At 40.8% G+C, this 25,758-nt stretch overlaps 1 protein-coding gene across 3 annotated transcripts in view; it reads left to right on the top strand.

The window, feature by feature from the left end:
- Window positions 1-25,758, top strand: part of spag16 (sperm associated antigen 16) — a 1,014,658-nt gene that overhangs the window by 22,096 nt on the left and 966,804 nt on the right. For all 3 annotated transcript variants that reach the window (XM_072578621.1, XM_072578623.1, XM_072578620.1), the window contains exon 3: window positions 4,704-4,802. In XM_072578621.1, the coding sequence (XP_072434722.1) occupies window positions 4,704-4,802 (99 nt within the window). The remainder of the gene's footprint in view (window positions 1-4,703; window positions 4,803-25,758) is intronic.

The following is a 25,758-nucleotide window of genomic DNA, read 5'->3' as shown; positions in this document are numbered from 1 at the left end:
AAGTTCTTATTGCATGCTCAGATGTAACCAAATAGGCCACCATTAACATTAAACCGTGTCAGGTTGTAGATGCTATTCAAGATTAATTTATTTTACTCATCTGCCCCAACTCATTCGTCTTTATGTTTTAAAGTTCTCTGAGCATCTTTGTAAACTTTTCATTCACAGAGCAACTTTAAACAAAGGCAGTAATCAATATCCTTTCTCTACTTGAATGAATGATTTTATTGTTACATAAATCTATGAAGATACAGTGGAATATGTATTGTCGCCACTATTTGGCACCATTTTGAGTTACAAAAAGAATAAGATGGGGCACAGCGGGAAAGTGAAAAGATAAACAGGACCTTAGTGATAGGAGACTTGATAGTTAGGGGGACAGATAGAAGATTCCATGACTACAAACTGGAATCCAGGGTGGTGTGTTGCCTCCCAGGTGCCAGGGTCCAGGATGTCTCAAAGAGGCTGCAGAATGTTCTCAAGGGGGAGGGTGAACAGCCAGAAGTCATTGTACATGTTAGCACAAATGACATAAATGAAAATAGGGATGAGGTCCTGCAGAGTGATTATAGAGAGCTAGGAAAAAAGTTAAAAACCAGGACCTCGTTGGTGATCAGCTCCAGATTACTTCCAGTGCCATGTGCTAGTGAGGGGAACAGAAGGAAATGGGAGATGAATACATGGCTAGAGAATTGGAGAGGGATAAAACTGGTCCACAGGTTCAAGTTCTAAATCGGGGCAAGGTGTGAATATTGATTGAATTGGACAAAGCTTGCAGGGGTTGATTGGAGTAGTTTGTTTGCAGGCAAAGGGACCTCTGGCAATTTGGAGGCCTTTAAAAGTGAGATATCTAGAGTTCAAGGTCGATATGTTCCCGTGAGGGTGAAGAGCAAGGTTAGCAGGAATAGGGAACCATGGATGTCCAGAGACATTGGGGATTTGCCCAGAAAAAAGGAGGCATAGCTTGGGTACAGACAGCTGGGATCAAGGGAATCCTTGGAGAGATACAGGGAATACAGAAGTTTACTGAAGAAGGAAATCAGGAGGACGAAAAGGGTGCACAACATAGCCTTGGCTGAGAAGATTAGAGAAGATTAAAGAGGTTTTTAAGTGTATTGAAGGAAAAAGGATAGCTACAGAGAGAGAATAGTGCCCCTCAAATAGACATGAATGTGTAGAACTGCAGGAGATGAGCAAGGTTCTCAATGAATATTTCTCCTCTGTGTTTACCATGGAGAAAGACATGATGACTTGGGAGTTTTGTGGTGATATCTTGGGGACAGTCCATTTTCACAGTAGAGAAGGTGTTAGATATATTCGAATGTATGAAGATAGATAAATCGCATGGTCCTTACCAGATATATCCAAGAACACTGTAAAAGGCTAGAGAAGAAATTGCGAGGGCCCTGGCTGATATTTTTGCATGATCATTAGCCAGGGTGAGGTGCCGGAAGACTGGATGGTAGCGAATGTTGTGCCATTATTCAAGAAGGGCTGCAAAGAAAAGCCTGGCAACTATAGGCCAGTAAGCTTAACATCTGTGATAGGCAAGTTACTTGAGAAGTTCTGAGGGATAAAATATGCATGCATTTGGAAAGACAGGATTTGATTAGGAGTTTTCACCATGGCTTTGTGAGTGGGAGATCAAGCCTCACAAATTTGTTGCAGTTCTTTGATGAAGTGGCCAGGAAGGTTGACTAGAGCAGAGTGGTAGATGTAATCTATATAGATTTCAGTAAGGCCTTTGATAAGATTCCACATGTTCGGCTGCTCTGGAAGGTTAGATCACATGGAATCCAGGATGAGTTGGAAAATTGGATGCAAAATTGGTTTGATGGCAGGAAGCAGAGGATAATAGTGTAAGGATGTTTGTTGGACCGGAGGCCTGTGACTAGTGTGGTGCCTCAGAGGTTAGTGCTGCACCTATTATTGTTTATTATCTGAATCAATGATTTGGATACGAATGCACAAGGCATGATTACTAAGTTTGCAGATGACACTAAAATAAGTGGTATCGTGGACAGTGAGGTAGGTTATCAAAAATTGCAGCAGGACCTTGATCAGCTGGGGAAGTGGGCCGAGAAAGGGCAAATGGAGTTTAGTGTGGATAAGTGTGAGGTTTTGTATTTTGGTAAGTCAAATATAGATAGGTGTTTCATGGTGAATGGTAGGGCCTAAGGAGTTTAGTGGAATAGAGTATCTTGGAGTTCAGGTTCACCGTTCTCTGAAAGTGGGATCGCAGGTAGATAGGGTAATGAAGAAGGCTTTTGGCACACTGGCCTTCATCTGTTAGTGCATTGAGTAAAGACGTTGGGAACATAGAACATTACAGTGCAGTACAGGCCCTTCGGCCCTTGATGTTGCGCTGACCTGTGTAACCAATCTGAAGCCCATCTAACCTACACTATTCCATTCTCGTCCATATGCCTATCCAATGTCCATTTAAATGCCCTTATATTTGGTGAGTCTATTACTGTTTCAGACAGTGCATTCAATGCCTCTACTACTAGAGGTAGTAAAGAAACTACCTTTGACATCTGTCCTATATCTATCACCCCTCAATTTAAAGCTCCCTCATGCTAGCCATCACCATCTGAGGAAAAAGGCCTTAATGTCCTGCCTATCTAACCCTCTGATTATCTTATATGTCTCAAGCCACCTCTCAACCCTCTTCTCTCTCACGAAAACAACCTCAAGTCCCTCAGCCTTTCCCTGTAAGACCTTTCCTCCATACCAGACAACATCCCAGTAAATCTCCTCCGAACCCCTTCCAAAGCTTCCACATCCTTTATATAATGCAGTAACCAGAACTGTACGCAATACTCCAAGTGCGGCCACACCAGAATTCTGTACAGCAGCAGCATGACGTCATGGTTCCCAAGTTATGTTGCAGTTGTGCAGGATGTTGGTGAGGCCACACTTGGAGTATTGTGTTCAGTTTTGGTCACCTTTTATAGGAGCGATGTCATTAAACTGGAGGATCCAGAAGAAATTTACAAGGATGTTGCCTGGAGTCAATGGTCTGAGTTCTAGAGGTTGGACCAGCTAGGACTTTTTTCTTTAGAGCATAACGGATTGAGGGGGGATCTAATAGACGTGTGTAATATCATGAGAGGCATGGTTAGGGTGAATGCAGTCAGAGAGCATCAGTTTAAGATTAGAGGGAAAAGAATAAAAGCGAACCTGAGGGGCAACTTTTTTTACACAGAGGTTGGTACGCGTATGGAGTGAGCTGTCAGCGGAAGTGGTTGAGGTGGATACATTAATAATATTTAAAAGGTATTTGGACAAATACACTGTAGGAAAGGATTTGAAGGATATGGGCCAAGTGCAGTGAAATGGGGTTAGTGTGGACAGACATTTTGGTCAGCATGGACTAGTCTGGGCCAAAGGTACTGTCTCTGTGCTGTAGGACTCTATGACGATCAGTTGCTAAAACAGAGTTCATCTTCTATTCAAATTGGATTTCAAGCACAACTCCAGAGTTTTTGCAAGGACTCTGCAAGGTGTTCCAAGCCTCAAGGAGTCTCTGCACCTGATGCAGCAATGATGACACTGATGCCCCAGTGGACCCTGGGTCTGCTGCCTTGCAGACACAGCTAGGACTCTCCACTCTGGGCCTACTGCAGCCATGAGTCCCTGCTTTGAGCACCACTGCTGCCATGATTGTAGGCTCTGGGCCTGTCACTGTCAGGAGTCCCAATCACATCACAGATGTTGTAGCCACCACCCGGTCGACACCACTCTGATCTTGAAGATGAGGAGCAAAAATAAATTTTTAAAAGCTGAAAGGGAGAGAGAGAACAGGATGCCGTCAGCCTGGAGCAGACAGACTCAGGAGCCCAAACACTACTATCCTGTGACAGCATCAAGAGCTTGAAATTGTGTGAAATTAAAGTATGTTTGCGTCATTTTGAAGCCCTTATGAAAAGATGTTATGACACAGAGTTGGATTTTCTAATATTGATATCATTTATTAATTTATCCCCACTTATTGAAGATTGGGTGGAAGAGACTGGAGATACGATTTTATAATATTGAAACTAGAATTTGTATTCATTTTTTAAGATGATCTTGGAGCAATGAGGAATTTTGGGAATGGAGAGCAGGATGTGGTAATGCTTTATGTGACTTGGTACAATTGGGTAAATCTATCCAGCATATCTCTTCAATCTGCATCCTTTGCACTTAATTTGGTTCCTATTTGGAGAAATGGTCAAGGTGTGAGAGTATTGTTTAAATGGGGACAAGGGGTTTGAAGATGGAACTCAGAATGTTGGGCAGGTTGAGCAGATCAGTAGCTGCAGAAATGTCATGATGAAAGTAGGGTCAAAGTTGAGATTTTGAAATTGTTTTGGGAGACTGATTTTCCAGTAATGGCAGTGTAGTTGGGAGGGGAAGGGGTTTAGGGTGGAGAGTGATCAGAGATGCCCATATTTTCCTGGGCTAACTTCAACAGAAGACATGAAGTTGTCTGAAAGTTTGTAAGGCTCTTTTTGTATACAGGACAAATTCTAAAAGCATCAGACAAAACCCTTCTACAGGAAAGCTTGTATTTCTAATACAAGTACATTTCTTTTTCTCAGTCTGACAAAAAAAATCACTACTTGAAATCATAACTCTATCTTTCTTTCCACAGCTGCGACCTGACCTAAATATTTCCATGATTTTCTGTCTTGTTTTTGTATTTTTGTTTTGTTAAGATTCCTGCTGATGATGACATCAGTATTCCAGAAGGAGATGAAAGCTTGGAGAATATAGTGAAAACAATAGAACAACGGAATGAAGATTTAAAAGCTGCAGTAAGAGACTTTTATTGATACCAATGTTAATTTGAGTATGTAGTTTAATGCATTGAGTTTGTGTGCTATTAAATGCGTAACTTTGAACCTGAGTTTTCTGTTGATTAATATTTATTTACTAAATATTTTTGTCTCAATTATTAGCACATTTACTTACTGATCAATTAAAGCATCCACATTTATGTTAATGTTCATTTAAACTACGGTGAAAAGAGAAAGTAAAAACTTACACTTATATCATGTAATTCATGAGCCCAGAATTTTGTGGAGTGTTTTTCCACAATTGAAAAGCTTTTGGACTACAATTACTATTGTTTTATAGAAAATGTGGCAGCCAATTTCCACAAAAGGTTCTCTTGCGCACATTACTAAAGTAACTTATTTGGTAATTTATTTAATTAACATTGGAAGATGGATTTGTGTTGCCCATGTAGGATTTTATTTGTATTTTGCTCAGTCCATTGGGTTTACTCTGAATATCATTAATCCAAAACAATTTTAATAATAGGATTCACTTAATGTTCTTTCTTCCAGCAAAGTACATTACTGTGATGATGCTGTGGCTTTAAGATGTGTGTTTTGTCCTGGGTTTCTTTTCAAGAGACACTCAGGGACAGATCCGGAGCAGTCCATGATAAGATAAACAACTTGTGAGATCTTGGGTTTTGTTTTAAGTTGGAACAACAGAAGCAGCCTGAGTGGGTGTGGTCAAGCTCTCTCCGATCAAGGTTTTTAGTTAGCTTTCATCAGTTGCTGTTGTGGGTTTGAAGAATTGGAAACTATTTTCCCCCCTCTATTACAGCCAGAGGCTGGAGGTCCTTTTCCTAGGCTGCTGGATTGCATGTGAGATCTGTTTTCCGAATTTTCCTTTTTGCCACAGGATGTGTTGGAGTTGTTGTTAAATTAGAATGGTTAATTTGCAATAGTTAATCTCTTTTATTCTCTAAGTTAAAAATCACACAACACTACATTATAATCCAACAGGTTTATTTGGAATCACTAGCTTTCGAAGCACTGCTTCTTCATCAGGTGACAACCACCTGGTGAAGAAGCAGCACTTTGAAAGCTAGTGCTTCCAAATAAACCTGTTGGACTATAACCTGGTGATGTGTGATTTTTAACTTTGTCCACCCCAGTCCAACACTGGCACCTCCAAATCATTATTCAGTTAAGTTTTCCAAAAGAGTTGTTATTTTAAGTTCTTTATTTTGTTGTATTTTAACTGTAGTGTTTGAATAAATTGTGTTTGCTTAATGTTGAGTAGTTTTGAGGGGATCTGATCTGGTCCATATATAAAAATACTGCAAAAACTTTACCTATACAGTGTTTAAAATCACCAGTGAACTGGTCTATGAACATGTTCAAGGATCAGACCGAAACAGGTAATTAGCCTGCTGTGTCTCAACTTCCAGCTTCTGAGCAGATGACCTCCTGAGCTAGCTAAATGCTCTGAGGCAAGCTTGCTTCCATTTTTTTCCATGCAAATAAGCTGTGCATTCAAACTTTGACACTGCTCAGTTTCCAGCAAATGATCAGTTTTACCATTGGTAAATCACAAATGTGTCATGTTTTCCATGATCAATTAACTCAAAGACTGATGTGAAGAAAATATAGAGAACCACCAGGAGACGCAGAGAGTTCTTCAAGAAGTAGGTCTTTTAATTGCAAACAAAAAACCGTGACACTGACAAAGCAGATTCTCGAATGCCCATGAACCTCAGGGTCCATGGATTTTTATATTTTGTTTTATCATGTTTCTGTTAGCTTATCAGCATGTCTAACTATATTAATCAAAGCACCTCACTCTAGCTACACAATAAACCAGTGATGTTAGTTCCCATTATCTCTTTAGTTGTACATTCTACCTAATGTTATTCTAATGTCACGGTTAGATATTTATTGCTAACTGTGCTACAGTGATCTTCAATTCCAGACTAACCTGTCATGATAGATATTTAGCTATTCTATCTGTTACACTAGTCTCCTGTCTCAAGCTGACTACTATTAATTAGATATTTTATTGTCATGTCCCAAATATTTATTGTCCCAATCTTGTCATAATAACACTTGACAGAGAAACTTGCTTTATTATTTGTGTTATCTCATCTCACCATAGTGACGTTTCAGCCTTAACCTTACTCTGCTAAATGGTGTAAGAATGTTCCACTATGGTTATTCCGTCCTGACTTTCACAGAACACAGATTGCCAGTGGACTTCATACTTTAACCCTTCTCATGCTTTCATGTTCTTTATTTTCCATAAGACTTGCTTGTTTTCTTTGGGTTTAATGAACTTTGACCTCAGTCTTCTAAGTTCACACTTTTGCCATCATTATGTCTTACAATCAATTGTATTAAATTTATACAGCGCAATTTTATGATCAAACACACCCCAATAATTGATGAAAAGTCTCATAATCATATTTGATGTCATGATTTGTTTTAAATCAAGACTCCAGCTTCAGAGTTACTGTGATAGTTCAGGCTATTACTGTTGGGATGTAGCACATTCTTTCAGACACAGAAATACATTTAAGTCAGTAACCTTTCTAATCATTAGCTCATTGTCTGACTGATTGACTTTTTCAATAGTCAAACTTCATACGTTTTATTCCCATTTTCATTTCATCTAACTTAGCAAACTTGAGGTTAGAATCTACTTAGTCCACCTTTTTAAATTCTGTAGAACCTTCCCATGGGTCTTGAGATTTATGATAATTCTTGATGATCCTTGCCTTAGGACATCAGAAATTTTGAACTTTATTTTTGCCTTAAGGCATGTCACGTGCACTACAGAAGGGCTACCAACACTAGTGGTATGACACATTAAATTACTACGAGCATATGGGACATGATAAGGACTCAGGATGGATTTGTATATTCAATCCCCAGTTGCATTGATTGTCTCATCAATTGGTCTTCTTAATCTCTTAGATTACATTCTCACTTCGTCGTATGCAGAATATTAAATGCAGTCTCAACATTTGCCTTTCCCTGGTGAGATGCTGAGGTAATGGAGGTTTAGGACATGAAAACTGATATACATAAGAGGTCCTCTTTAAATTTGTCACAAGATGCCAAGCATCTCTGTTTCCATCTGTGGATGCCCACCAATTCTAACTGACCCACCCAGAAGGGTAGGATAGAGTGAAACACACCATGTGGCTTTGGATAGGATGCTCCATTTAGGAATTATACCTTCTTGGTTGTTATGCAATACTCTGCTTTTCCCATGTATACAACTCAAGTCACCCGCTTTAATCGCTCAGGTGAAACATAAAAACATTAGAAAACAGGAGCAAGAGTAGACAATTTGGGTCTTTGAGTCTGCTCCCCCATTGCTGATCATCCAACTCAGTACCCTCTTCCTATTGTTGCCCTTTGACCTCTTTAGCCCGAAGAACTATAACGCCTCAAAACATTCAATTTTTATGGTCTCGCCTACTTTCTGTGGCTGAGAATTCCACTCTCTGGGTGAGAAATTTCTCCTTATCTCAGTCCTAAATGGTCTACTGTGACCCCTGTTTCTGGAGTCATCAGGCACATCTATTTATTCTGTTGACATATTAAGGATGTTCATGAGCTCTCTCTTCATTCTTCTAAAATGTCAGTGAATATAATCCTAATTGATACAGTCTCCTTTCATGCATTAATCTTACCATCCCAGGAATCAGTCTTGAAAATCTTCCTCCAAATGCACTTCCTCCAACGGCAGCACATTCTTACTCTGATAAATAAACCAAAAATGCACACTGTACTCCAGATGTGGCCTCACCAAGGCACCTGCAGCAGGATATTCCTGTTCCTGTCCTCTCATCCTCTTTTTCTCTGGAGACCAACATATCATTTGCCTTCTTCACCACCTGCTGCAGCACCTGAAGTTGTCCACATTGCTCACTGATACAGGGTGCAATTGACTGCATGCATGTGGCTTTGTGGGGCTTCCCACATCAATGGGGAAAATCTAACAACCACAGGGAGTCCAAATGTCTGAGCATTTTGTGTACAAAAATACCAAGAGGTCATAAGAAATAGGAGCAGGAGAGTCATAAAGCTGTCCAGCATGGAAACAGACCCTTTGGTCCAACTCATCTATGCCGACCAGATATCCTAAATTAATCTAGTCCCATTTGTCAACATTTGGCATATCCTTTTAAACCCTTCAGATTCATATACCCATCCGAATGCCTTTTAAATATTGTAATTGTACCATCCTCCACCACTTCCTCTGGCAGCTCATTCCATGTACACATCACCCTCTGAAAAGGTTGCCCTTTAGGTCCCTTTTAAATCTTTCCCTTCACATCTTTAACCTAGATTTAGACTCTGCTACCGTGGAGGAAAGACCTTAGTCATAAACTCTATCAATGTCCCTCATAATTTTATAAACTTCTATAACGCCACCCCTCTACCTCTGATGCTCCAGGGAAAATAGCCCCAGCCTATTCGGCCTCTCCCTATAGCTCAAACCCTCCAATCCTGGCAATATTGTTATGAATCTTTTCTGAACACTCTCAAGTTTCGCAATATCATTCTTAGGGAAGGGAGACCAGAATTGATTGCAGTATTCCAAATGTGGCCAAACCAATGTCGCAACATGACCTCCCAACTCCCATTCTCAATGCACTGACCAAAAAAGGCAAGCATACCAAATGCCTTCTTCACTACCTTGTCTATTTGTGACTCCACTTTCAAGGAACAATATACCTGTACACCAAGGTCTCTTTGTTCAGCAACACTCCATAGGGCATTAACATTAAGTACAAAAGTTCTGCACCGATTTGCCTTTCCAAAATGCAGCACCTCATGTTTATCTAAATTAAACTCCATCTGTCGCTCCTTGGCACACCGGCCCATCTGATCAAGGTCCCATTGCACACTGAGGTAACCTTCTTTGCTGCTACTGCACCACCAATTTTGATGTCATCTGCAAACTCACTAACCATACCTCCTATGTTCACATCCAAATCATTTATATAAATGACGAAAAGCAATGGACTCAGCATTGATCCTTGTGCCATTCTGCTGGTCGCAGGCGTCCAAACTGATAAGCAATCCTCCACCACCTTCCTCTGTATCCTACCTTTGAGCCAGTTCAGTATAAAAATGCCTTGTTCTGCCTGTACTCCACATGATCTAACCTTTCTAACCAGTCTACCATGAGGAACCTTGTTGAACGCCTTATTGACGTCCAAATAGATCACATCTACTGCTTACGTAGGGCTTTCAATGAGCTGACCCTACTGCACCAGTTGTTTCCTCCATGGGAGCGTCAAATTCTTTAGATGAGATGTCCATTTTCTTTTCTCAATACTTCCAACATGCATCTAGAGTATGTTGTTGCAACTTTCTTACTAGAGAGACTGTTCCTTTTTAAAGGTATTCTGCCTGGAATACATAGTTTCTTCACAATGTCACTTGGCCCACTACAGAGGCAGCTGGAAGTGCAACAGTGCATGTGACCATGTTGCAATTGTGGAGATGAAGCAGGTACATGAATTTTATGTGCTTTTTTGCACCCCTCCCCATTTCATTTGGTGATAGCAGATGATGAATTGTAATTTCTATGTCAAAAAGGAATAATTTATTCATGGATTTGACCTATTTAACCGTGGAGAATGAGTAGGATGAGATTTTTCTGATTGATCAATGAAAAATGAGTAAGAGGTCGCCAGGTTTTGTTCCATATGTGGGATAAATTCAAGATCATTGATCTACAGTGTTGTCATTAATCCTGGGTGTTCTGTTGGCAGATCAAGACCATTTGGATAAGATAATTACCACAACTGGAAATAGTGAAATCAGTTTTTTTTAACTAGGAAAGGAATGGTCTCATAACCAATGATGCTTTTAAGCTATGCATACATTTAGAAAATATAGTGTGAACTACTCACAAATGGTTTCATGTAAGGTACTTTAGAAGCATGCAGAAATAATTTAAAACAGTTATTGAAATAAATAGATCATAGACAACAGAAACAAAAATGAAACATGATGATAGATTTGGGCAAAAGATTGTTAGCAAGTGCTACTTCATAGTATTAATAATGAGACAAACATAATTTTACTGATGATTGAGAGTAGGCTATGCTAGATTGGATTTGTGCTACTTTTTGTAAGCAGGACATATCAGAGCGTTTGTCCAGTTTGTTGGCTAGATGCCAATGGTGTACTGGAATCGCTTGGCTGGTAATACAGTTTCAGAACACAAATCTTCATTTTAGGTAATGTTGGTTGCATAGTGTTTGTTGCAACAAATATGTTCTTCATTTTCTTGACATCATGTAGAAAACATCAAATTGTTCAAGGGTTGGTTTCTGCTGACTACTTAGACCTTAGAAGTCATAGTGCAGCACAGAGAAGACAATTCGGTCACTCTCTGTAGAGCAATGTAGTGATCTTCACTTCCCCACATCTAACCCCATAGACGACTTGAAAATTTATTTCCCTAAAGGACCTTAACAATTCTGTTTTGAAATCATCGATCATCTCTAGTTTCACTATTATTCTGGGCTGAGAGTTCCAGATCATTACCACTTGCTGCATGTTTTTAAAAAAGTCATACTCCATGTTCTTCCTTTATTTCTTATCCAAAACCTTAAATTTGTGTCTTTTTGTCCTTATATTTTTGCCACTAAGGCACCCTTTCTATGGCTGAGTCGGTCACATCAAAAGTCACAAATTTTCTCTTCCTGATGTTAATTAATTCCAATGTGCATGGAGATTTGAGAGTAAATGCAAAATGTCAAATCAGTGATGGAGCAAGACAGGTTATGATAATATTCTTTTAATGATGTTGTGATACAATATTCTCCTTTGCTTGATTCTCCTTATCAAACTCTGACCATGTTGTTTCAAGTGGTACTTGAAATTTTGAGAATACAGTTAACTCTTTTTTTAAAACTGGATTCAAAACTTCATTGGCTTGTCTAGCTGTGTAATCAGATAGGGACAAACAATAGCTTTATCAATCTGTTGGCATGCCTTAAGTACTGTTGCTTCAAGTCTTCTCCCCACCTTTTCCACCACATAAGGTTTAGAACCTCCTTTACTCTCATCCAGATGGTGTTTTGGACCATCTAATATTTTGTACTGTTGTAATATTTAATGGTTTGCCATCTTGAGGTATAATAGGTATCCCTAACCTATTCCATTCCCTCCCATGCACGAAACATAATTTAATCTTTAGGTAAACCTTTGTTAGTCTTCTTAGCTCACAGATAGAGAATTTACTTAAAGTTCCTGTCCCGTCAGCTAATTTCTTTAATTTAGCGTCGCCGACTCAATGTAGTAAATCCTCCCTTTTTCACTTAATTTACATTTTACCTGTACTGATCCAACATCCAAGGGCTATATATATTACATAGAGTTACATTTTTTTGATGTTCACTGCTCTTTTCTGTTTCCTTTATTAACTTGTTAGTTGTACCAGCATGTGATTCTAAGATAAGAAATGTAGCGCTATTCATGGTATACCCTCTCCTGATGACTGAACTTGGTGTATTGTTTATTGCACCCAGTATGCCTTTGATTTGAGAAGTTAACCGATAATGCTGATGTCTAGGCCATTAACTATAGAAATCTCTGTAACATAAATGCCTGCAGCATAGCCTGTCAAACTTCTGTGCTTCCTGTTTTTCCCTTCGATTATGTAACCTTCTTGATTAAATAACCTCTTCTCCAATTCATTATAAATGATAACTGAATATCTGAGAGATTCAGAACAGTTGATATCTATTCATGGTGGCATTTTCATACAACCCTTTACCCATATTTTGCATAACTGACTTTGGGGTTGACCAGGAGAAAGTGAGGATTGCAGATGCTAGAGATCAGAACTTAAAAATGTGTTGCTGGAAAAGCACAGCAGATCAGGCAGCATCAAAGGAGAAGGAGAATCGATTCCTGAAGAAGGGCTTATGCCCAAAACGTCGATTCTCCTTCTCCTTTGATGCTGCCTGACCTGCTATGCTTTTCCAGCAACACATTTTTAAGCTTTGGGGTTGACCAGGTTGAGGTGATAGTAGTTGCTTTTGGGTCTTATCGATTGTTGCTTTTGAGGAGATATTGTGGGGCTTACGGTATTATCTGTCTCAATGTTATCAGAAGATGTCAGTTCTGTAACAGTAGCAGTTCTGGAATTTGCTGAAGTTGCTGGTCCCATAAAGTGGGCTCCCCCAGCAACTTCCTGCTGTTGAGGTAAATTTACAGCATTATTTTCCAAGCTGTTAAGGAACACATGGCGTTGATGATGTACATTGTTTTGAGCCCCAAATGCTGTCATATGGTATGATCCTGTTTTACTGGTGACCAATAAAAATTTGAGTACCAATGGGCTTGATTTATCAATTATCGAATAGTGACTAAAATACGCCAGGTTGGAAGTCTCGCAGCATTATTTTATCTCCTACTGCATATTCAATGGGCTGAACTTGGGTATTAATGTAAGACTTACTTTGTTCTTGTTTCATCCCCAGTTTTACTGCTGCTGTGAGGCTAGTAGCCTGTACATTCTGTATTATGATTCCCAGGAGTAAGAGCTGGGACTTCTGGTTCAGAGAGGTCGAGCCCTAACAATTACTGATGATTATGTCTGCTGGAAATGTCTTTGGTTGCAAATCCTATCAGATTGCATGGATTGGTTGGCGCGGCAGTCAGAGGCAATAATGAATTTACAGGAGTTTGGGGGTGTGATGGATGGCAGTCATAGGAAGGGAGAAAAGCCGCAGATACAGTCAGGTAGATGGGTAAACTCCAGGAAAGGTAGGAGGAGTAGACAGGTAGTGCAGGAGTCTTCTGTGGCTATCCCCATTTCAAACAAGTATGCTGTTTTGGAAAATGTAGGGGGTGATGGACTCTCAGGGGAATGTAGCACGAACAGCTAAGTTTCTGGTATCGAGACTGGCTGTAATGTAATGAGGGGTATGTCGGGTTCCAAGAGATCGATTTTGATAGGGGACTCTCTAGTCGGAGGCACAGACAGAAGTTTCTGCGGCTGACGGTGAGAAATTAGAATGGTGTGTTGCCTCCCTGGTACCTGGATCAAAGATATCTCACAGGGGGTGCAGAATGTTCTCAAAGGGGGTAAGGGACCAGCAGGAGGTCAGAGTACACATTGGTACCAATGACATAGGAAGGGAAAAGGATGAGATTCTGAAGGGAGAATATAGAAACTTACACAGGAATTTAAAAAGGAGGTCCTTGAGATTAGTAATATCTGGATTACACCCGTTGCTACAAGTTAGTGAGGGTAGGAATAGGAGGATAGAGCAGATGAATGCGTGGCTGAGGAGCTGATGCACTGGAGAAGGGTTCACATTTTTGGATCACAGGAATCTCTCCTGGGGTAGAAGTAACCTGTACAAGAAGGAATGCACCTGAATTGGAATGGGACTACTACTGGCAGGGAGATTTGCTCGAGCTGCTCGGGAGGATTTAAACTAGTAAGGGAGGGGCTTTGACCCAGGGAAATAGTGAGGAAAGCGATCGAACTGAGACTGGTACAGTTGGGAAAAGGAACGAGTCAAACAGTCAGGGCAGGCAGGAACAATGCAGAGAACAAGGTAGGACTGATAAACTGCATTTACTTCAATGCAAGAGGCCTAACAGGGAAGGTAGATGAACTTGACATGGTTAGGAAGATGGGACTGGGATATCATAGCAATTGCAGAAACATCGCTCAGGGATGGACAGGACTGGCAGCTTAATGTTCCAGGATGCAAATTCTATAGGAAGGATAGAAATGGGGGCAAGAGAGGAGGTGGAGTGATGTTTTTGATCAGGGATAGCATTACTGCTGTACTTAGGGAGGATATTCCTGGGAATACATGCAAGGAAGTTGTTTGGGTGGAACTGAGAAATAAGAAAGGGATAATCACCTTATTGGGATTGTCTTATAGACACCCAATAGTCAGCGGGAAATTGAGAATCAAATTTGTAAGGAGATTTCAGCCATCTGTGGGAATAATAGGGTGGTTATGGGAGAGGGTTTTAACTTTCCAAGCATAGACTGGGACTGCTATAGTGTTAAGAGTTTAGATGGAGAGGAATTTGTTAAATGTGTCCAAGAAAATGTTCTGATTCAGTATGTGGATGTACCTACTAGAGAAGGTGCAAAGCATAACTTACTCTTGGGAAATAAGGCAGGGCAGGTGACTGAGGTGTCAGTGGGGAAGCGCTTGGGGCCAGTGATCATAATTCTAATAGTTTCAACATAGTGATCGAAAAGGATCGACTTGATCGAAAAGTTGAAGTTCTAAATTGGAGAAAGGCAAATTTTGATGGTATGAGTCAAGAACTTTGAAAAGTTGATTGGGGGCAGATGTTCGCAGATAAAGGGACGGCTGGAAAATGGGAGGTCTTGAAAAATGAGATAATAAGAGTCCAGAGACAGTATATTCTGTTAAAGTGAAAGGAAAGGCTGGTAAGTGTAGGGAAAACTGGACGACTAAAGAAATTGAGGGTTTGGTTAAGAAAAGAAGGAAGCATATGTCAAATACGGACAGGAGAGATCGAATGAATCCTTAGCAGTAGGATTATACTTAAGAGGGAAATTCGGAGGGCAAAAAGGAGACATGAAATAGCTTTGGCAAATAAGTTTAAGGAGAATCCAAAGGGATTTTATAAATACATTAAGGACAAAAGGGTAACGAGGGAGAGAATAGGGTCCCTCAAAGATCAGCAAGGCAGCCTACATGTGGAGCCGTAGGAGATGGGGGAAATACTAAATGAGTATTTTGCATCAGTGTTTAGCGTGGAGAAGGACATGGAAGATATAGAATTGGGGAAATAGATGGTGACATCTTGAAAAATGTCCATATTACAGAGGAGGATGTGCTGGATGTCTTGAGATGCATAGAAGTGGATAAATCACCACGACCTGATCAGGTGTACCGGAGAACTCTGTGGGAAGCTAAGGAAGAGATTGCTGGTCCCCTTGCTGAGATATTTGTATCATCGATAGTCACAGGTGAGGTGCCGGAAGACTGGAGGTTGGCTAACGTGATGCCACTATTTAAGCAAGGTGTTAAGGAAAAGCCAGGGAACTATAGACCGGTGAGCCTGATATCAGTGTTGGGCAAGTTGTTGGAGGGAATCCTGAGGGACAGGATTTACATGTACTTAGAAAGGCAAGGACTGATTAGGGATAGTCAACATGGTTTTGTGCATGGGAAATCATGTCCCATGAACTTGATTTAGTTTTTTGAGGAAGTAACAAAGAGGAATGAGGAGGGTAGAACGGTTGACATGATCTATATGAACTTCATTAAGGTGTTCAACAAGGTTCCTCATGGGAGATTGGTTAGCAAGGTTAGGTTTTATGGAATACAGGGAGAACTAGGCATTTGGATATAGAACTGGCTCAAAGGTAGAAGACAGGAGGTGTGGCAGTGGGTTGCTTTTCAGACTGGAGGCCTGTGACCATTGGTATGCCACAAGGATCAGTGCTGGGTCCACTGCTTTTCATCATTTATATAAATGATTTGGATATGAACATCGGAGGTATAGTTAGTAAGTTTGCAGATGACACCAAAATTGGAAGTGTAATGGACAGGTTACCTCAGAGTACAACAGAATCTTGATTAGAAGGGTTAATGTGCTGAGGAGTGGCAGATGGAATTTCATTTAGATAAATGCGATGTGCTACATTTTGGAAAAGCAAATCGGAGCAGGACTTATACACTGAATGGTAAGTTCCTGGGGAACTTTGCTGAACAAAGAGACCTTGGGGGTGCAAGTAGAGTTCGTTGCAAGTAGAGTCGTCGGTATATAGGATAGTGAAGAAAGCATTTGGTATGTTATTCTTTATTGGTCAGAGCATTGAGTATAGGAGTTGGGAGGACATGTTGCTGGTGTACATGGCATTGGTTTGGCCACTTTTGGAATATTTCATGCAATTTTAGTCTCCTTCCTGTCAGAAACGTGTTGTGAAACTTGAAAGGTTTCAGAAAAGCTTTCCAAGGACGTTGCCAGGGCTGGATGATTTGAGCTAGAGGGAGAGGCTGAATCAGCTTGGACTCTTTTCTCTGGACTGTCGGAGGCTGAGGGACGACCTTACAGAAGTTTATAAAATCAAGAAAGGTCATAGATAGGATAAGTAGACAAGGTCTTTTCTCTGGGGTAGGGGGATCCAGAACTTGAGGGCATACTTTTAGGGTTAGAGGGGAAATATATAAAAGGGATCCAAGGGGCAACTTTTTCACACAGATGGTGGTGCGTGTATGGAATGAGCTGCCAGAAGAAGTGGTGAAGGCTGGTACAATTGCAGCATTTAAAAGGCATTTGGATGGGTATATGAATAGGAAGGGTTTAGAGGGGTATGGCCCACGTGTTGGCAAATGGGACGAGATAAGGTTAGGAAAACTGGTCGGCATGGATGAGTTGGTCCGAAGGGTGTGTTTCCATGCAGTACATCTCTATGAATCTAATCCTTGAATTCCTTTCATGGATCTCCCTGTCATACAGTCATAGAGACATAGAGATGGACAGCACAGAAACAGGCCCTTCGATCCAACCCGTCCATGCCGACCAGATATCCCAACCCAATCTAGTCCCAGCTGCCAGCACCCGGCCCACATCCCTCCAAACCATCCTATTTGTATACCCACCCAAATGCCTTTTAAATGTTGCAATTGTACCAGCCTCCACCACTTCCTCTGGCAGCTCATTCCATACATGTGCCTCCCTCTCATTGTCATATGTGCAGTAAAATCTATAGAGCTACATGGTGTGTTTCTCACAATTGCTAAAAGGGAGGATATTAGTCTACTGATTACTGTTCTGCTGTGCAGCTTTCTGAATCATTCCCTTTAAGATTCTGTTTGTTCTTTCTACTATCCCACTCAACTGAGGATTGTATCCTATGTGGAAATTCTGTTTTATTTCTAACAGGGCCATTACATGTTGCATAATGTAGGTAAGTGAAGTGTGTGCCTGGGTCTGACTAGATGCTTCTGGAGAACCCCTGCTGAATGAATACCTGTTGCATTAGTGTGGCTGCTGTGACTTTAACTGTATTGGTTCTCGTAAGCAATGCTTCTACCTATTTAGAAAAGCTATCTATGATCGCCAGAAATTGTTTCAGTGCACCCCCCCTCAACTTTTGCAAGGGGGCAAAAGTTCAACATATTTATCTGCAAATTGGTCCGTGGACCTTCATTTGGCCTGGTATGCCTCAATACCCCTTTATTTGCATTTGTAGCACTGTTGTTCTGTGCACAGACTATGCAGTTATCCACATAGTGACTCACAATATCCTCCAACTTTGGCCAACTGCACTATTCCTTCAGATCTTACTGGGTATTCTTTTTTCCTTGATGTCTGTATAGATTTTAGGCCATATAAATCAGTTGATTCCTATCACCTGGGTGCAACATACTTCCTGTCTTTTAACAGCATTCCATCCTTAATTTGAATTTTGTACTTCCAAAATTTATACTCATTGGGCCAGTCATTTTGTTGGATTCTCATGAAATCTTTGTATTTGCTTTGGGCTTGTATCAGATCTTCTATGTTAGTTTGATTTACAGGTCATTCTGCTACAGCGTGCATTTCATCAATGCAAATTCGTTGTAATGCGATTGACAAATTGGGGACGCTCTTTCTAAAGCACAAACTTTTAAAACGTGTTTTAGCTATAATGCGATTGCATAACGAACACTTTAAATGCTGCATCGTGTTTTCCTGTACCATCTTCTCCCATGGAGGAACCATTGATAAATAATTTAAATTGACCCTTGATACTCTGTCCTCCCATCGTCTTTAGAATAAATGGTCCCTTGGGGTTATTTGTTTCAACTGCAGCACACAGACGTGATTCACCCCGATGTAGCAGGTTCTCTGCCAAACAGGTCCTTTTCTGTTCTCTGCTGTTACATTCAAGTCTTGTAACATAAGTGTCCATGAGGCTATTCTGTTCTGACTAACATTATCATCTTTAAATCATTCATCCAACAGTAACTGGATAGGGATGTGTTCTGTTAAAATGGTGATAGGATTAAGACCAATTATGTATACAAAATGTTGACTGCCTAGAAAAAAAGCAAGCAAATGTTTTTCATGGAATGTCAAACCTCATTCTACTGGCGTTAATAGTCTGGAGGTGTAAGAGACAGGCCCTAAATGCTGACGTCTGTTTTGTAACAGTACAGCTGCTAGTGTGGTGTCTGTGGTGTTAACTCATAATGCAAAAAGTAGCTCTGAGCCTGGAACCTGTCGTGCTAGAGCTTGAACTAATACTTGTTTCAACTCAGACTGCTTGTGCATGTTATTATGTCCATTCCCACAGAGTACTCATTTTTAATAGGTTTGCAAGCAAAGCTGCTCTCGTAGCAAAACCATCAACGTGATCTCTACGGTATCCAACTAATCTTAAAAATGATCTCAAGGCACCCAGATCTTTAAGTAAAGACAGATTACAAATAGCATAAACCCATTTCCTATCTATATCCAATTTACCAGGTGGCATCACTGTACCCAAACAAGAAGCTTTCTGCTTCATGATCTGTGCTTTCTTAGGGTTAACTTTTAATCCTAGATCTGTGATCAGGGTTAAAATCATGCATGGGAGGACCAGTTGTGGCTATTTGATCTCAGTCTGTAACAGCAAATCATCTACATAATGTACTAGGCAGTTGGAGTTGGAAAAATGCTCTAATCTCTTTGCTAATCTTTGATGGAATACAGATGGGGGATTATGGAGAATTCCAGCAAACAGGTCCAAATGTACTGTTGTCCTTAAAAAATAAGCACAAATTCAAATTCAGTCCAGGACGGTGAAGTACTTTGCATGACGTGCCTCTTTCATCATTGTCTCAAGACTGCTGGCTACAGTTGGATCTTGTTGACTATGAGATCCTTGTTTGGGGTTGTTAACCTGGGACAATCATTAAAGCCTTGGCTGACCAATATAACCAGGAGATTTAGAATCCCTTCAGTCTAGGAGACTGACTCTGTGCTGGTTGGGCCACAGTCAGTGTGTTACGGCTGCTGTTGGTTTCTGCTGAGGAGGAGAGTTTCCTAAAATAAAAAAAACTAGGCGATTAGAATCTCCTCAGTTGAGAATTAACTCTGAGCTGGCTGGCCACAACTAGTTTACTATGCTGAATTAAATAAAGAGTGACTTGGTGATGGGATACTGGCCTCTGTGCAGTTATTTCGGTGCTGTCCAGGGATTGGTTTTATTTAATGCTCCATAATCAATAGCCTACCTCAAGGAGACATCTGGCATTCACTGGTCAGACAGGGGAGTTGTTAATAGAGGCTACTGGGTGCAAAATTACCTGCTTAAGCAGACCATCAATTACTTTGGTCACCTGCCCTTCTGCTTGTTTCAGGAAAGAATATTGTCTCTGGGGTTTAGACTCTGGATTGTCTGTCACTGCTTCCTCTGTCATTTGTCCACAATCATGTTTGTCGGTAGCGAACACATTCTTACACTCTATAATAAGTTTCTGGTCATCAGTCAGCTCAGAGGGATTGATCCACAATTTGCCCACTGTCTACATTCAATGATTGTACTCCCCAGTAGGACTATCAAGGGGTATCTGTTCACCAGACCTGGGCATCTGCCAGATGTAGCAGTTTGCCGAATCACATTTGCTCATAAAATCTGAATCCCTGTTCAGTTCTACCAGGACGACTGGATGTACTCACTGTAGATTATCAATTTGAATAAGTAGTAGGCAGATTTCAATGCCCTGTTGTTTCTGACCTATGGACCCGCTTAAAATAATTGTATTCACACCATGTCCATTTTGCTGCAAACCATTGGCTGTTAAGGACCCAAGCTTCTGAGAATGTATTATCCTCTGGTAAAGGCTTCACAGGCTTTCCTAGATTGAATGTTCTGTTTGGGTATGCAACCAAATACTGTACAGTCTATCATCAAGGTTGTTTCTTTGCTGGTCCCAGATACAGTTATAAGCTGGTTCCAGTAGCGGAAAGCAAATGCTGTTGGGTGCTATCGTTTTCTTTGTCTACATTTATTCAGTCCATCCAGAGGGTCCCTTCTATTTTGTCCCATTGCTGTCAGGATTGCCTTCTCCATTTCTGCTAGGGGGCCATTTCTGCTCTGCTTTGTGGATCAGGAAGGGTGTCCTGTACTGAATCACTTAAACAAGAAAACAAAAGTTTCACGTCCTCTGTTTCATTGAAGCTGTGTAACTTTCTCTGATGGTGGGTGGCAGTAGGGAGCTCATAAGGGTCATTGCCTGGTGTAAAAGTAAATATGTTCCTGCAAATATCCTGTAATTGTGTGTCAGATTAAGGAGTATTGTAATGCATGTTTCCATCTTGCAATCCTATTCTGACTGACGAAAAGTAATTAATCAAATTTATCAAAGGAGACTGCTTTAGTGCTTCGATCTTGAGGGATTAGTGGACTCCTTCTTAACCTCTTACCCTGAAGACTGAGATGCCTCTGGGATTTGATGATGTGGAGATGTCGGTGTTGGACTGGGGTGGGCAAAGTCAGAAGTCACACAACGCTATAGTCAGGTGAAGTGACAAAGAAACACCGCTCTGAAAGCTTGTGATTTCAAATAAACCTGTTGGACTATAACCTGGTGTTGTGTGACTTCTCACTCTGGCGTTTGAAGTACTGACTTATTGTGAGCAGTGGGCAGGAGCAGTGGTTTCTGTGACTTGAATGATGTAGCTGGTGTAGAGGGATATAGAGAACCTTTGTTCCAATATGATGGAGGGGTGCCAAGGTTGGGAATCGTAATTGTGTCTCCTGCATGGATCTGAATAATATAAGGCTTCACCCTCAACCAGTCCCCAATTGGTATCACTCTTTTCATCTCCTAATTTTTAGCTGGGTCTTAAAGCATAGTGAAACCCTCTCTGACTGAAAAACTGTGACTTTAAGGTATAAATTTCTTGTTGGCATTTAGAATGATCAGCGTTCTACACTTGTTGCTCAAGCTGTACTTCATGCAGTATTTTAAGTGCTGTCTGGAGAGCTTTATATTTACTTTTCAGTTCCTGTGTCTTGACTTCTTATTCTTGAACTTGTTTCTGTGCCTTCTTGGCATTACTGCTGACTGTCTCAAATTGACTTTGATATTTAAAAGATAAACTATCATTTTCCTGATTGGTAATCTCCAGGGATTTAATATTTCCCTATAACTCTGTGTTTTCCAGCTGGAAAACATCCCTTTCCTGACGGATAGTTGGTATCAAGTTTCTGTTTTAGCTCTGCATTTTCTGACTGCAATTTTTCAATTTCTAACTTAAAATCTCTTATCTCAGCATTTCTCTACTTTATGTCATGTACTGCATTTCTGCATAATGACATCAAATTTCCATCAGTCTGTCCTCTTTGGGTGCGCATCCTCCCACAGATTTCTTGACTGACTAATAAATGATTCGGTGCCCGAGGGCTCATGACATCACAAGCTTCCCAATACTGTACCCACTTTAGCAATTTCTTATTCAAGTATTCCTTAACCAAGTTCTCTCATTCAAGTTGATTGTCTACTATGATTTCAAAGCTAAGTTCCAAAGCTAAATTCAATAATACAAAATTTAAATGTTCCAGTTAAATCTGAAAATTTGTTGCCTCTATCTTCATGACCCACTTGAATTCCTGCCTGTCATGCATGGCAGCTTTCCTCTTAAAATCGGGTTCATGCAGGAGTTCTACGAATGCAAGACTGATAAGTTTGACTTGGAGTAACTTAAAGTCAATTCTTAGCAAAGCTCGCCCAGGGATGCTAATTGTTGAGGGTAAATTGGCTACTCAGTAAGAAATCTCACAGACAATCAAGCAATGAACAAATTATTTAAACTTTATTGCATGAAGCAACCACAATATGACCCCTCAACTAAGCAAATTAAGTCTCGCAACTCAACTTGGCTATTACCCGATTAAGGGTGGAATCTGGACGAGATTTCAACCAACAGTGATCTCTCTCTGCAAATGTCCAGGGTTCAATCTTTGTATCGTGTTGTTCTTTGAAGTTCTGCCAGAGGTGGAATTCTGATGCTCGATTTTTATATAGATGTTCGTCCTTCAGGTCTATGAGGTGATATTTTGATGATTCTGAAAGTCCTTTCATCCTTATCAGAAGCAGCTGCTTTGTTCCTTCTGTCTGTTCAAAGACACAACTTTAACTTTAAATTCTTCTGCCAGGCAATCCTTGTCCTTTATGGCACTAATACATCCAGTTTATCAAACAGTTGTCAAAGCAATTTTTTCAGTGTAATTTCCGCTCCTTTTTGCCAGACATGGCTAATTGGTTTCAATTCCTGTATATGTTTGTCCTTGTCCTTTAATAGTTTATTCCAGGCAGTGTTATTGCTGCTTCTTTCCATGAGTAAGTTTATCTTCTGTTGATTTTGTTCAAACTACGAATAGTTATTAAAGTTCTGAAGTTTATAATATCACTAAGGCAATTTATTCACTTGAAGCATAAGTAGCTTTTCCAATATGTAATCGTGTTGCCCATCAATTGTCATCACTGCCATTATCATCATCATCTTCACTTGTACAACTAGTCTGTCAGCCTTCTCTTCCTCTTAACTTTGATGCAAAGAACTGTTTAAATATTCTAATTTTGTCATACATCTGTCAGCATAGATTCAGGGAGTTCTCACTTAAAGTTATGCCTGCATTCCTTAAAATCATGACTTGAAGTGAAACAGCTTACGCATTGATGCTCATTGGAAAAGAAAAAGAAAACCCTAGGTAGTGAAGGGCCTTTCTTTACAAAAGGAAAAAAGTCAACATTGGAACATTACACCTATGTCCTGTAAGTTGAAATGTGGTATTTTAAATGTCTAAATTCCTACATTGGTAAATAAAAAAAATTGCTAATTACAGTAGCTCCTGTCATAGAAACCAAGGCTGCTGCAGGCTGGAGTCTGCACTAAGGCATTTTTGCTAATTGGGCTCTAGGCCATCTGCTGGAACCATCACTTGTTCCTGACCAGGCGGCATCTTTTGGGTAGGACCAGCCTTTGTTTCTGGCTGCTTCTGCCTCCAAGGTCCACTCAGTCTGCTGAATAAGTCTGCTCGTCTTGGCTGGATGCAAGCTGTGCTTCCTTGCCCTCCTGCTAGTTGCTGAGGTGCCGCTCTTAGCCGGATAGAGTTCAGCTCCCCTAAAGTGTTATGCTCTCTGTAACTTGCAAGGTTCCTATGGTTTTGGTCACTCCCATTGGGATACTGGTTCAGAGGGATTTGCTGGTGCTGCCAGTGTTCGGTTCTGGGTGACAAAAGGTGGATAAATCCTCAAGACATGATCAGGTGTACCCTAGAAATCTGTGGGAAACTAGGGAAGTGATTGCTGGGTCCATTGCTGAGATACTTGTATCATCAATAGTCACAGGTGAGGTGCCAGAAGATTGGAGGTTGGCTAACATGGTGCCATTATTTAACAAAGGTGGTAAAGACAAGCCAGAGAACTATAGACTGGTGAGCCTAATGTCAGTGGTGGGCAAGTTGTTGGAGGGAATCCTGAGGGACAGGCAAGGACTGATTAGGGATAGTCAGCATGGCATTTTGTGTGGGAAATCATGTCTCGCAAACGTGATTGAATTTTTTGAAAAAGTAACAAAGAGGATTGATGAGAGCAAAGTGGCAGACATGATCTATATGGACTTCAGTAAGGCGTTTGACAAGGTTCACATGAGAGACTGGTTAGCAAGGTTAGATCTCATGGAATAGAGGGAGAACTAGCCATTTGGATATAGACTTGGCTCGGAGGTAGAAGACAGCGGATGATGGTGGAAGGTTGTTTTATGGACTGGAGGACTGTGACCAGTGGAGTGCCACAAGGATTGGTGTTGGGTCAACTGGTTTTCCTCATGTATATGAATGATTTGGATATGAATGATTTGGATATGAATAGTTAGTAAGTTTGCAGATGACATCAAAATTGGAGGTGTAGTGGACAGCAAAAATTACAACAGGATCTTGATCAGATGGGCCAGTAGGCTGAGGAGTGGCAGATGGAGTTTAATTTAGATAAATGCGAGGTGCTGCATTTTGGAAAAGAAAATCAGAGCAAAATCTATACACTTAATGGTAAGGTCCTAGGGAGTGTTGCTGAACAAAGAGACCTTGGAGTGCAGATCCATAGCTCCTTAAAAGTAGAGTCACAGGTAGATAGGATAGTGAAGAAGTTATTTGGTATGCTTTCCTTTATTGGACAGAGCATTGAGTATAGGAATTGGAAGGTCATGTTGTGGCTGTACAGGACGTTGGTTAGGCCACTTTTGCAAAATTGCATGCAAATTCTGGTCTCCTTCCAATCGGAAGGATGTTGTGAAACTTGAAAGGGTTCAGAAAAGATTTACAAGGATGTTGCCAGGGTTGGAGAATTTGAGCTATAGGGAGAGGCTGAATAGGCTGGGGCTGTTTTCCCTGGAGCATCGAAGGCTGAGGGGTGACCTCATAGAGGTTTATATGATCGTGAGAGGCATAGATAGGATAAATAGACAAAGTATTTTCCCAGGGGTGGTGGAGTTCATAACTAGAGGATTAGGGTGAGAGGGGAAAGATATAAAAAGGACCTAAGGGACAACTTTTCACACAGAGGGTGGTGTATATATGGAATGAGCTGCCAGAGGAAGTAGTGGAGGCTGGTATAATTGCAGCATTTAAAAGGCATCTGGGTGGGTGTATGAATAGGAAGGGTTTAGAGGGATATGGGCCAAGTGCTGGCAAATGGGACTAGATTCGGTTGGGATATCTGGTCGGCATGGACTGGTTGGACCGAAGAGTCTGTTTCTGTGCTGTACACCTCTATGACTCTATGGGTGAGTCTTTGCGACCGGAGTGGTGATGGCTGGCTATCTCTGACCAGGTTCTAGGGAGTAGTGGGAGGGGCTGCATATACTAAAGAGGTCTTGTTGAATGGCATCATGGCTGGGATCGGATGATCTGGAGCTGGTGAGTGAGAATGCAGATGTTCAGTGGCAATATGGCAAAGGGAGAGGCAACAAGTCAGCA

The sequence above is a fragment of the Chiloscyllium punctatum genome, chromosome 10 (genome assembly GCF_047496795.1).
Source record: "Chiloscyllium punctatum isolate Juve2018m chromosome 10, sChiPun1.3, whole genome shotgun sequence".
NCBI lineage: Eukaryota > Metazoa > Chordata > Chondrichthyes > Orectolobiformes > Hemiscylliidae > Chiloscyllium > Chiloscyllium punctatum.
Note: the sequence above shows the minus strand (reverse complement) of the source record. Positions and strands in the feature narration are given on the sequence as shown.